Below are 13,147 nucleotides of genomic sequence, written 5' to 3'. Positions count from 1 at the left end.
TGTTTCTGAACTCTTCTATATTTCCCTTTGTGTCATTATGTTCCTCTGCTTTAATGTTGAACTTTGAATTTCTCTATCTACCTTGAACTCACTTTTGAGATATGCTGTTGTTTACCCCTGGCATATTACTTGACGTCCATAAATATCAGGGAGATATAGAAAGAAGAGTAAATATCATTAATCCCATTTTTGCAAATGGGACAGGTTTCTTAGCCCATGCCATTCTGCAGGCCAGGAGCATAGATCTATCTAATCTTTCTTTAAATTAATTTATTTGCAGAGCTTATAATTTTCCCATAAATAGCCATTTCAGATTTTCCCCAGAATCAAAGAAATAAAAAAGGACAAGGAAAAAATACAGTTTCATAATCAGTGAAAAATCAGGGTTTTTTCCGATGTGTTTGAGCTACATAAGACACCGAGAGCTGCAGTACTGAATTAGACCATAGATCCATCTGGCATGGGGTGGGGGGGGAAAGGGGATGGACAGTGACCACCCCAAGGAGTACAAGAAACATGGCATCCATGGAGTGCTCTTTCTCTGATATATTACCATTAAGAATCCAATGGTTTAAAGACATCTCAAACTTTAGATAATTCCTGGAGATTGGGATTTAATTCCCATTAAAAGACCTGTTACCATGTATTTGCTCAGTTTCATTTTCGAAGAGTTTATAACCATCCTCCAAAACAAACTGGGTCCATGGGATTATCACATTTTCTTAGCCAGAGAGCCTTTTTGTTTTACACAGGAAACAGAATGATGTAAACGTCACATTTCTCTAATATCCAGTATTTTAGTTACTACAAAACAGACAGCAATGGAATCAGTTACTCTTAAAGAAACCTTAAAAGGCCTCCCCATTTGCAGACTTACTTGGGAGATTTAAGCATTGCCTGGTGCTGCATCTATGCTCCCAGACATGCGATACTGTGATGGATCTATGCTCCCAGCCATGCAATACTGTGATGGCTACATAGCCCCCTTGTACAGATCTAAGCTTGGTCATAGGGACCTACTCCTATCACAAAAAGGATCTAAGCCAGAAGTGGAAAGTCGGTTCACAGGCTAAGCCACCTTGGCCATAATAAACACCTGACTAGTCATCTTGGAAAGTCTGCAGGAGTTAAACCTCTGCTTTCTTTCTGGACTTCTTAGTAAACCAAACAGGTTTCTCTATCAGAAATGCTGTTTGAGAGAACAATGTTTCATCAGCACTTGCATTGTGCCAACAATGTAGGTGTTTGAATAGCGACTGGGAGGGATTTGTCATGTTCGCGGTCTTGTTCTCTCTCACATGACAGAAAGTAAGTTGTACAGCTCTTCGTGGCCAAAATTTGACAGGTCTTGCAGAAGTAAAAGTTCTCACTATAGACTAATGCAAAGACATGGTCTATTATGGGTCCTTCGGGCTAAGTGAAAGGAAAGAACTGAAAAAGAAAAGAAAAAATATATTCCAGAGCAAGCATGAAAAAAGAAGGTTAAATCAAAATTAGCATGGTCACCAGTAATTTCCAATTTCCATTACAAAGCGAAAAACTGGGCAAGAGCAGGAGCATGAACTATTTATTTGATAAGAATGATGCTCTCAGGATGAGTCCACCTGGGAGAACCATCCTTTCTCACCTGGACAAACCCCTTCATCTTGTTGCTCTGAGGCAGATTCCCAGCTTTTTTGCCCTGTTCCTTGTTACTATGTCCTGTGCAGGACAGGAAAGTAATGTCACAGTCTCCAGTGGTTTTCAACTTGTTTTGATTTGTGGACCTTATGGATTTGCATGAAGAGAAGTATACCAGAATTAAGCCTACTGACAACAGGTGTGCCTTTGTTGGTCACTTTACAAGGACCTCTCAGTCCACAGACTCCCAGGAGTCTCCATGAATCACGGACTGAAGAAAAAATACTGTCGATACTTGCTGTTTGCAAGGACAGGAGTTTCCCTGAGTCACCTGTTGAAACTTGGGACTACCCCAGACCTGTGTTATTCTTTAAGACTCTTTAAGACATCTACAGAATTTGACCTGGCAGAATACTCCCTTGGTATGTATTAGGGAAGATGATTATTTTCTTCAATTGGAGTTTTAAACAGCCTTTTTTATATTTTAAAAAGTAACTATATAAATATACACAAGGCAAGTCTCCAAAGTAAGGCCACTGCGAGCTGCTTGTAAAGAAGCATATAATTTTGACCTACTCAAGCAATAGCCTCTCCATAACATCACCTCATCCTCACAGCAAAGTATTCACCCTGCAGACAGAATGAAGCCTGTTGTTTCCACATACAGATATCCCCATAAATCTCAAGTCTGTTGCCGTTAAGTTATTTGAAAGAAGAAAAGCTATGTTCTCCTTCGTACCTCGGATCAAAACCAGAACACCATGGTAGAAGCAGCAGCTAGGACTACGGAATGTCATGAACATGATTTTAATCTTGTTCCTATTGTGCTTTATTTACACTGCTGTAAATGAGATCAAAATCAGGTTAACTTCCCTTTTACTCTACAGCAGTTCAGTTTTACAGCTCTCTCTAAGCTTTCAGGTGAGTTAACATCAACTCGGGTCACATTTTTAATGCATTTGGTATGAGAACGGGGTTTTTTTCAAGTTCAAGATTTGCATCCTTCAGCTGAACTCACTGAAGGTTACACCAAGGAATATTAGTCACCAATCTCTTTTTAATCTTGTCTCAGAGTATCTCTGCTCTTTCTAGACACTAATTGCTTATTTTCGTCAGTTATTAGTTTTTAATTCTGAAATTACTTTAAAGCACTCTAAAGTAATGTTTTCAGTAGAGGCGGAATACAGAGCACTGCTGTAATGTTTTCTAACATGGGAATAATATTATTGTAATGACACTGGCTCCTTCTTTGTGATTTTAAGCCCAGAATTGGAATTTGAACTGCTAACACTCAGCTTCAGCTGTGATCTTGCCATTTAGTATCACTGTGCTATTTATCACCAACCCACTCTTTTCATAAAGGACCAACTCTGAACAAGAAGCCAACTGGCAAACATTGTCCTTAGCCAAATCCAAGCTCCAAAATTCCATCAGTGGAGGAAAGGGATCATCCAAATGCACAGGCATATCATTAAAACCATCAGGCATGAAAGACCATCTGAGAAACGCAGCAGAGCTGAGATTCCTGAGAAAGCCCACCTCGCTTTGTATCTAAAATGAAGGTGTGGTAGCACATTTTCTGAAAAGGGAAAGCATAATGACACTGCTATCCTAATAAAAGCTTTATTAGGAGCAGCCAGACAGTGCAAGTGGGATAGCAGGAAGAAGGGCTTAAAGTATTTAGAAAGCATGTTTCCTAAAGCCATGTCATTCTGCACTACCCATCTGTGTAGCCCCTGGGTTTTTTGAAACTGCAGTGGCCATAGGAATTAGGCAGCTTCGGTGGACGGCCAACTCCCCTCCTGCTTCGTCCCCACAGCCCACCGGAGGCACCTGCCAGGGCAGGTGGGACTCAAGGGCTCCAGCAGGCGAAAGCTGGAAGGGTCTGAGCTCTGCCTGCTAGCTGGTTTTATCAGCTCTGCCGGTAACACAACAAGGGCAGAGGAAGAGATAGTATTTACAAAACATCATCTCCTTTGAGTGGATAGCGGCGTAACCCTGGCAGCACCACAGCGAGGACTGGTCCGGCAGCACTGCTGTGGGCAGGGGAGGTGAGGTCCTCTACGGGCACCCCATGGGGGATCCGTGTGGCGGCCTGGGTCACGTTTTAAGTACAATCACACGACTGCAGGTGTGCAAAATCATAACAAGGAACCGTCAGCAGACCAATGCTTAGCATGTGGAAACCACTTATCTCCTGCCAAGTGCTACCTTTAAGCAATAGCTGGGAAGTAAGACTGAATGTACTCTTAAATTCCTTTCACTCCCTCATGAATAGATGTATGGCCAGTGTGTATGCTGGGCTGGCCCCGCAGACTCCTCAGAGTATCTCCCCCTGTGTTAGGGCATCTGGGCAGGCATGCCGTGAGAAAGGACTACCTCCAAAGAAGGCAATAATGATGCCTACAGGAAAGCCATGCATCACGGTTATTAAATTGCCATGCCAGCACCTATAAAAATGGTGGTTTAGAGTAATTTGCCATTGGGCAATGGCACGCATGAATACTTCTGTCATCAGGATGCAGTGTTTTCCTAGCAAATCTTGCTGGATTAACTGCTGCTCCAACGGAAAGGTGATTGATTTTGTGATTGGAAAAAGTGATTTTGGTTGGAAAAATCCAACAAAAAAATAGCTTTACATTAACATAAAACCAGACCTTTTTCCCCCAGAAAAACTTGTATGAAAAGAATTCCACTGCATGAGTGGCCATTAAGAGTGAATAGAGACAGACACAGCCATGGCTGAACTGCTAAGCCTTTTGAAACTCAGTATTTACACCCACTTATTTTCAGGACTGGCTTAAGTACCAGTTTAGTAATGGCAGACAGTTTCAGCTGTAAGCTAATGAGAAAAGCTAGACTTTAAGGCAAGCCCATAAGAGAGGATGCAATTCAGCTGGCTGGATAGCAACAGAATCAGGTAAAGCATGAAGCGTAAGTGGAAAAAAAAAAAACAGTACTCCCACAGACACACAAGAAATGATCAGTACGAAGGCTCAGATTAAATGATGAGATATACATGTGTTAAGCAGGTGAAGCAAAGTCCTAGAAAAGGAGAAAACCAAAGGACAATTGTGCCTAGAATGGGACAGGAATAAGAAGCCAGTGACAGAAACAGGGAAGGTGCAGACCCAATTCATGAATCTTTCTGATCCTTCTGGCATATGAAAAACTGGACCTCCATGTCTCACAAACCAGAAAGCGTGCCAGGACATAGTTGGCACAGGCAGGATTTCAAGTAAGGCATGGATAAATGGGAGTAATGTCCCAGACATGGTGTCATCAGCTACAAACAAGGGGCATTGGGGGTGTTAATGGAATTTGCAGATTGCTGTCCTCAGGTCAGCACCACAAACCCCGTGCAGCTAGTTAATGATTAGAAATTACTGCCTCCAGATGGCTGTCCTATCTCATCTGTAGCCTGGGATCTCATCTGTAGCCTGGGAGAAATGTATTGGCAGTCTCAGGGCAGTCCCAACTGGATGGGCACATGCAAAAGATGAGCATCAACCGGGTCCTGTGCCATCTCAACGATTTGCCCATTCTCTCCCTGGGAACATGCTGGGACACCCCACATTGGCCCTTTTCCCCCTCCTGTCCAACGACATTTCTGCAGATGAGGAAAACCTCCAGTTGCAGTTTACAGAAGTAATAGAATTCAAAGACACAGAAACTAAAGAGATCAGGTAGTAAAATCCCTTGAGCAAATATGCTACCATTACACGTGACACTGGTGTAGTAAGACTACCGTAGTTTCTAAAACTACAGTTTAGAGAATTACATAAATGCATCAGCACTCCTTGACTTCCACCTATTAGCAAACTGTAATAACCAGATACAAAGAGATATAATGAGCGGCATGCAAACAATCATTTATCAATTTTATCAACTAATCATTTGTCAAGTAACTTACCACAGTTATAGCATCATTCAGCAAAGACTCTCCAAACACCAGGATGTAAAGCTGCTCATTGACATGAATATTTTCAAAAACGGCTAACACCGCCACAGGATCCACAGCTGAAATGAGGCTGCCAAAGAGCAAATTCTGCAGCAATGTGATATCAGTCAAACCAAATGCACTGATCTGGCAAATTCCGTAAAGTGAAATTCCAATGCCGATGGCGTTCCAGAGCGTGCCCACCACGGCATACCAGAATATGGTACCAAAGTTCTCAAAGAAAAGGCGAGTTGGCATAAAATATCCAGCGTCGAGTACAATGGGTGGTAAAAGATACAAGAAAAAAACATCACTGTTCATTACAGGTGGGGACTTCTCCTCTGCTCCAAAAATAATCCCACCAAGAAGCAATCCAACCAGAATGAGGAGACAACTTTCAGGTACTATTGAGGGCAACTTGTGATAGAGATGAAAGCCTTCAGAGGAAATTCAAACAAAGGAAAGTAAAATGGTTATTTGTACAGAATCCAAAAGATTATTCTGGATTCTGTTATCTTAGTTTCTATAGTAAACAAACAGCAATTGCAGGGCTATTTCATTTTCGTTGCAAAGACTGAACTCGACCACCATAACAGGTCAAGACAAATTTGTCAGCTAGGGTAGTTAATTCAGTTGAATTGGTGGAGAGTCAATTTAATAGCTAGATGTTCCAGTTAATAGCTAGGCTGGCTGGAGCGACTGTGTGCAAGGGTTCTGTTTGTGAATGTGTGGGGATTTTTGTAACGTGGAATCCTCCAGAAACACAATGCAAACACTTTTCTAGGGCAAATTACATCTAGATAGAGAAAAAAAAGTCATACTAACCACCCCTTCCTCCATGCACAGCTTCACAAAGGAGTTTAAGGAGTACATTCATTTCATTTTTAGAAGTCTTTTAGAGTCTCAAAGCTAGGGAGGGGAACTAGCACATGTGACCTGCACCAGGCACCCACGGTCACTTCCTCAGCCACCATGAGGAAGCATTTACAGACGTATTACTATTCCATTTTAGCGGAGCCTCCAAATTAATTTCACAATAACCAACGTGTTTTCCATAAAGTGACAGTAAGTTGTAGCCTGTATTATTATGCTCGTTCTTCTGTATCATATGAATTGCGGTAGTGTTGGGAGTGTCTCGTAAAGATCTGTGCAAAGTACTGAAAAAATGAATAAAAAAAGGGTCTGAATGAGGAATTAATGGTTGGATGTTCCTTAGCCTACTAAAACTCTCCAAGCCATGCAGTTTTGATTTAAAGATTCCCATTACTTGCATAACTTGACTGTTTTAAGGATGATTTTGGTAATGAATGGGAAAAGTTTTGAAGGAACTTACTCTGGCCAATCTAATGGAACGATCAACCTTATGCACCAAGGTCACATTCCAGGTCCTGGCGATGCCAATCTTTTCCAGGCTCCTCCTTATCTATATTTGGCCCACGTAATTATATAGAAAACTATCCACACCCACAAGATCCCACAATTCCTGCCTAACTAAAAAGCATTTAAATTATTTTAAATGAGAGCTGCACGGAAACACTGGGTGTGGTAATAACGGGCGTCTATTTCAGTAAAACTATTTCAGTAAAAATCACACCTGTAGTCGAAACAGTTAAACTGGTGTAAGCTTGGTATAGTTCACATCCAGTTTCCCAATTTCAGGCTTCTGTATCTTGTAACACCTACTTTGTTAATTCTCCTTTCATTATAAATTTTTTCCAGGTAAAAGAAAGCCCGAACTTATAAGTAGGAAAAATAAATGGTTAAGAAGGACCAAGGGGAAAACTGTTTTAACCTACAGATTTTTACGTACATATTCTATAACTATTAAAGCTATTTTTTAAAGTAAGCAGCTCAAGCTGCATTTTTTTTCCTTTCTGGATGAATACAGACTGCTTTTTAATATTTAGAAACACAGCCTATGTGACTCATTAGAAGGACTGCCAAATTCACTGTCATTATTCAAAACCGGAATCACCAATATCCTATATTGGCAGAACAGGTAATGACCCTGGAAACACAAGAATTTGCGGTTGGAGACTTCACTCTTCACCTTTCAGCCACTTCCACATAAACATTTTATGGTTTGTCTTAGTTTCTGCAGTGGCAGGACGCCAAAATTTCCAATACAGTGATTGAAGTTTCCCCTGAGTAAGTAGACTTTGCTAGAAGAAAAGGGTTTTTAAGCCCTTCAAAAGTATCTTAAATCATTTTCTCAACAAAAATTGAAGAGGAGGGAATATCTGTAAATGCAGCTTTTAATGAAAACAAAAAACATTCCAGCCAGTTGTAATGCAATAGCAACAAAATGTCTATTGTGAATATAAAAATAAAAATCTTTTTCTTTTCTTCTTTACAAATCACTCTTTGGAAAGTTCATACCCTCTCAGAGCTTTTGGGACTCAACTCATCCTTAAAGGTAACGGAAAGGCTCCCACTAAAGTTAAATGTGCTTTTTATCCATGTAAACAGCATCAAAACTCCTAAAAGACTGCCTGCCTCCATGAAAGACATTCAAAGGTGATCAGGGAGAGGTGGTGGTTCCCCATTTAAGGGCAGAGAGCTAGCATTTAGGATCCAGTGCACATCAATTCAGGTGCAGGTGCCCTGCAGGATGAGGAACATCTTCCCTGCTCTGAAGAATCCACAGCCACATGGTCAGGAGCGCCCTGGGAGCAGATCCCCTGCAGTACATGAATACTCAGACTGTTATGCTGAACCCAGGATCACAGCTACTTTCTCCCCCTCTGACCCTGTTCTTGGGCTCCTGACTATGCAGTCACCCAACTTCAACAGCACAGGAGATGTTTACCCTCAGGCCATTGGGCCATTAAGACACTTGCCTAAAGTGCAAGTTCAGTATTCTTCAAGGCAAAAGTCCTTAGAGTCCTGGTTTCCTACTTCTTGGGTGAAATCCAGTGCACTCTGATGCTGGAAATGCCACTGAGATGTGTACTTCTGATTATACGTGAGTTTTCCAAGGGCCCTCTGAACAGCTTAAACCTTTTTTTCAGGAGACAAGTGTTGGAAGGATATCAGCTCAGTTCCCAGAAGGAGCACTTCTAATCGTGCATTTGTGATTAAACGTAGGAGTAATGGGAATCTGGATGAGTTAGGCAATATTTTGAAGGTTTAGTAGCATAAGATTTAAGCAAAACTGGGAGGTAAGTAGACTAGTCTTACTGCCTAGAGACTGCAGCATACTTCAGGTGCACTGGGTCCCACCTAATATACTCATGGAGTCCATCGGCATGTTAGTAACATACCTCCTATATGGTATCACCACACAAGATAATAAATAAGTAGAGCTAGCCAGAAAATAACAATGCCGTTCAAGGCATATTCTTCTACGCTGGAATAAAAAGCACCAGGTTTCTAACGTCTTCGTGAAAATGTACCTTGTCAAAATGTTCAAGTTCTGCTTGACAACTTCAGGTTTTCCTTTCTCATGCTGTCTCATTTGCGCTCTCTAAACCTAGTCTACAATCACACGATCACAGCCAGGATCTGAGAAACCTTTCAGGTAAATCCCCTATAAAAATTAGCAAATGCTGGAACATTTCAGCTCCAGTGCAACTGGACTACTGCAAAAACACATTTGTTCAAAAAGGCTCCAGTCGGGCGATAAGCAATAGAGTTTTCTTCAGGATCCTTCACACACTGTGAGAGCTGTTATTAAATCCGACCCTATCTTCTGAGCTCCTTGCAGCTGAAAAGAACTTAGGGCTCCGTTCATAAAGGTTTGCTACTCGGCAGTGCCAAGCGTAAGCATTCAGCGACTAGCCCCAGAAAGGAATTTGTGATGCCAGATTAAGCACCGAAGTTTCCTGGGCAGTGCGTGAGTCTCGAGGAGGATTTCACGCTGCCTGGTGTGACAGGGGTGAGATGCCTGTGCTGCCCAGCAGGAAATACTGGGGAGGGGAATGCACCGGAGAGCCTCCTCTCTCACGGGGCCGCTCTCGGGGCTACAGGCAGTGAGACGGGCTGGAAAACCCCTCTCCATCGCTTCGAACGGAGACACATGGCCCACTCTCAGTAACACAGTAGGACGTGGCAGAGCTGACATGTCTGTATCGCAGTGATTAGAGAACTCTGCCATCTGGGCTACCTTCAGTATGAAAGAAGGCACAAGCAAGTGAAAAATTTACGCTGTGGGAATGTGACTTAGGAGCGATGGGAGTCTGTCCTGGGAAGGTTTATCTGATGCACTCGCTGGATAAGGAAGCACAGACGGAGCTCCAGGAGCAAGAACTGGATGTTCCTAATTCCAGTCCCAGAGTCAGGGCACCTGCATAGGTGTGGTGGAGCTGAGCACTGCCACACCTAGGGCCTCTCCTGGATCCAGCCCTCGTTGCTGAGCGCACGCACACTTAGAACAGCAGAGGTAATGCCCTAGATTAGCCACGCGAACTTTCATTTGGTCTAACTGAAGGGGTTTAAAAATTATATGCATTTTTCCTCATCTACGCTGTTTGCTTGTTTACTGTACTGCAGTCAGCTTGGAAAATTAGTCACTTTTTTTTTACTTTTTAGATGCGTATGCACTAGCAAAATATCACGACAGTCAGAATGTACAGTCCTACAGAAATTACATATTATTGTGTATATACGTGTGTTTACATGTTTCAAATGGCTTCCCTGTAACCTTTAATAAAACAGAAACTGTTTCACTAGTCTTAGCTTATTCAAGACTTCTTGCTGTATCTGAACTCAGAAGCCAGAGCAATTTTACAATACTCAACTGGCTGAGATAAGTTCTTTACCAAACTCTGTATTTTCTGGCTATTACAGTTAATGATATACTTGAGTGTATCACATTTGAACTCTGTCCTGATTCTGCAAATACCTAAATACATACTCAGGACTAAGCATGCATCTTTAATGCATTAAGATACATGCATCAAGATACAGGCATCCTTAATGGATGCGACGTACAGTATTTCTGCAGGAAGTAATGAAGCCATAGCAAGTTGCTTGGGAAGAGGATCAGGCCCCCAGCTACAATGCTAGCCATGGCAGGAAGTGAGTACAACTTTTTGGTTTTGCAGAATCTTAATTACCTGATCACTAACCGGAATGTGACACAGGCTATTAAATGTCACAAGCAGAAGTCAAAGTTTTAAGTTTTGTCAAAGCATTTTATGAGAATGAGTATGATCATAGTTTTTTATGGAAATCTGCGCTGCAAAATCAGAGCTCTGAATCAAACAACTGGAATATGAGTAAACCTTTTTTTTTTTGTTCCCACGGCTTTATTCCTTACGTTAAGATTATCTTCTAGGTAAGAAGATACGAAGTCCATAATTTGTAGAGATTTACTGATTTGTAAATCGCTCTCTCGTGCACCTTTACCTGACATTCTTGAGATTATGATCGTGTACTCATTCTTCTGTTTGGGACATAGAAAGCTAATTAAAGACATTATATAAAAGCTGCACAAAACACAGTGAAACTATGCAATACAAATATTTTCCACATGAGGGAAGAGGTGGCCTTTCTCGCTCATTCAGTGCTGTCTTTTTCGTCTTTCTCGGGACATAAGTGAATGGTGGGAAAGTACAATGAGGCAGCTTACTCTCCCCTCATAAATATTTGCTTTCCATCGATCCGTTGTTCTGTTCTGAAACTGCCATTATACCCGGCGTTATTTTAAGAAAAAGAAGAGAGTGCTCCAATGCCAGTAGGGCGATCGAGGAAGCGCCAGTCGCGCACTGGGTGAACCCTGGGTCTTACAGCCCTCGCAGCCCGGGGTTTACGCGCCGCTGCAGCGGGCTGGAGGTAATCGCTTTTCTCCTCCGCACCTTTCCCAGCCCAGGAAACCCCGTCTTCTGCCAGCCACATCACGCCCGGGCATCCCGCCCCGCGAAGGAGCATCAGCCGCCGGCCGCTCCCGCACCCGCGCTCCCCCGCCGCCGGGCGCGGACGGCCCCAGCCCGGCTGCCCGCGGCGGCCCCGGGGGACGGGCGGCCCCGGGGGACGGGCGGCCCGGGAGGGCAGAGGGAGGGAGGGTCGCCCGACGGCCCCGCTCACCGATCTTGGCGAGGGAGGCCAGCAGGATCCAGAGGGTGATCTCGAAGGGGATTTGCACGTGGGGGTAGTCCAGGGTGAAGACGTGGAGCCGCGTCTCCTCGAAGGCGGTGCCGCTGGGGCTCGGCGGGGTGCCGGTGCCCATCGCCGAGGCGCCGGGCGGCTGGCTCTCCGAGGTGGCCCGCGCCTCCGCCGCCACGGCCGCCAGCACCGCCAGCACCGGCACCAGCAGCAGCACCGGCAGCAGAGGCGCGGCGGGGCGCGGGGGGCCGCCGCGGCTGCCCATGGCGTCCCCGCCCCGGCCCGGCGCGCCGCTACCCTACGGCCCCGCGCCGGCCGCCGCCACCATCCCGCCGCCGCGGGCACCTGCCGCCGCCGCGGCTCCGCCTCCTCCCCGGTGACTGGGCGCGTCCCGGCCCGGCGCCGCCGGCCGGCCGCGGCGCCCCGCTGCCCCCGGGCCGCCCCCGGGCCGCCCCCGCGGGGCAAAGCCGCGGGCTGGCCCCGCCGCGGCCGGCCGCCGCCCCCGCCGCCCCCGGGCCCGGCCGGCCGCTGGCAGACGCCGCGGAGCGCCCGGGCGGGGGCCGCAGCCCAGCCGCCGCCAGGTGCTCGGGCTGGGTGCGGGCCAGCCTGCCGGCGGCCGGCGGGGCTCCGGCGGGGAAGGGGGTTCAGCACCGGGCACCGCCTCCTGCCCCCCGTCCGTCCTGAAAGGAGCGGGCCCGCAGAGGCAGGGGCAGAGCCGGAGTGTGTTCTTGTGGCTCTCGCTTACTTCCGAAGAGGTTCGTGTGCGCTCATATAAATGCGCATACGTGTATGTATTTGTACAGACTAATTCCGAGAGTTCGCACACTCTGTGTGGATACGTACACGCCTGTATGTACACATACATACACACATACTTAGGTAGCCTCTATATACAGATACCTAAAGATATCTTTTAGGTATATGCGTATAGAGGCTACCTATGTATGTGTGTATGTATATGTAGAAGTAATTTAGATACATGTGTATAGAGATTACCTGTGTATGTATAGGTATATACATACATCCGAACGTGTAGGTATACACATACAGATGAGTCTATGTAGATATACTTTTAAAAAGTAGGTTTTGTATACGTATGTACATATGTATGCGTGTATAGGTACATAAATATGTTGCCATTACCACATACGGGAAAGGTGCTTCTACCAAACATATGAAAGACAGCATTCTGTTCCTGCTAATTAAGAGGGAAATTCTGTTAATTTAGAGAGATGAAAGAACACACTCTGCATACATACATGTATGTACTTTCATATATATGTACGTACATGCTATATAATATGTATTATATACTATATATTGTATAATATAGGACATATAAATATATCGTATACAGTATATTATATAATATATTTAATAGATAATATATAGTGTACGACTATATATTCTCTGTATGTTGCCCCCATCAAACACGTGATAGGCACAATTCCGTTCCTGTTAATTAAGAGATTTACATTCTGTTAATCCAGAGAGTTAAAAGAACACACTGTATAAACATATGAGTGTTCATACATATATTCT

At 44.4% G+C, this 13,147-nt stretch overlaps 1 protein-coding gene across 1 annotated transcript in view; it reads right to left on the bottom strand.

The window, feature by feature from the left end:
• SLC9A2 (solute carrier family 9 member A2) overlaps positions 1 to 11,870 on the bottom strand; it is a 32,844-nt gene extending 20,974 nt beyond the window's left edge. The window contains exons 1-2 of the mRNA XM_072853355.1: positions 11,588 to 11,870; positions 5,534 to 5,997 (exon numbers count right to left, since the gene is read on the bottom strand). Coding sequence (XP_072709456.1) covers positions 5,534 to 5,997; positions 11,588 to 11,870 — 747 coding nt within the window. The remainder of the gene's footprint in view (positions 1 to 5,533; positions 5,998 to 11,587) is intronic.
• Between the last annotated feature and the right edge of the window lie 1,277 nt (positions 11,871 to 13,147).

The sequence above is a fragment of the Ciconia boyciana genome, chromosome 1 (genome assembly GCF_034638445.1).
Source record: "Ciconia boyciana chromosome 1, ASM3463844v1, whole genome shotgun sequence".
NCBI classification, from domain to species: Eukaryota; Metazoa; Chordata; class Aves; order Ciconiiformes; family Ciconiidae; genus Ciconia; species Ciconia boyciana.
This window is presented reverse-complemented; position numbering and strand designations above follow the sequence as displayed.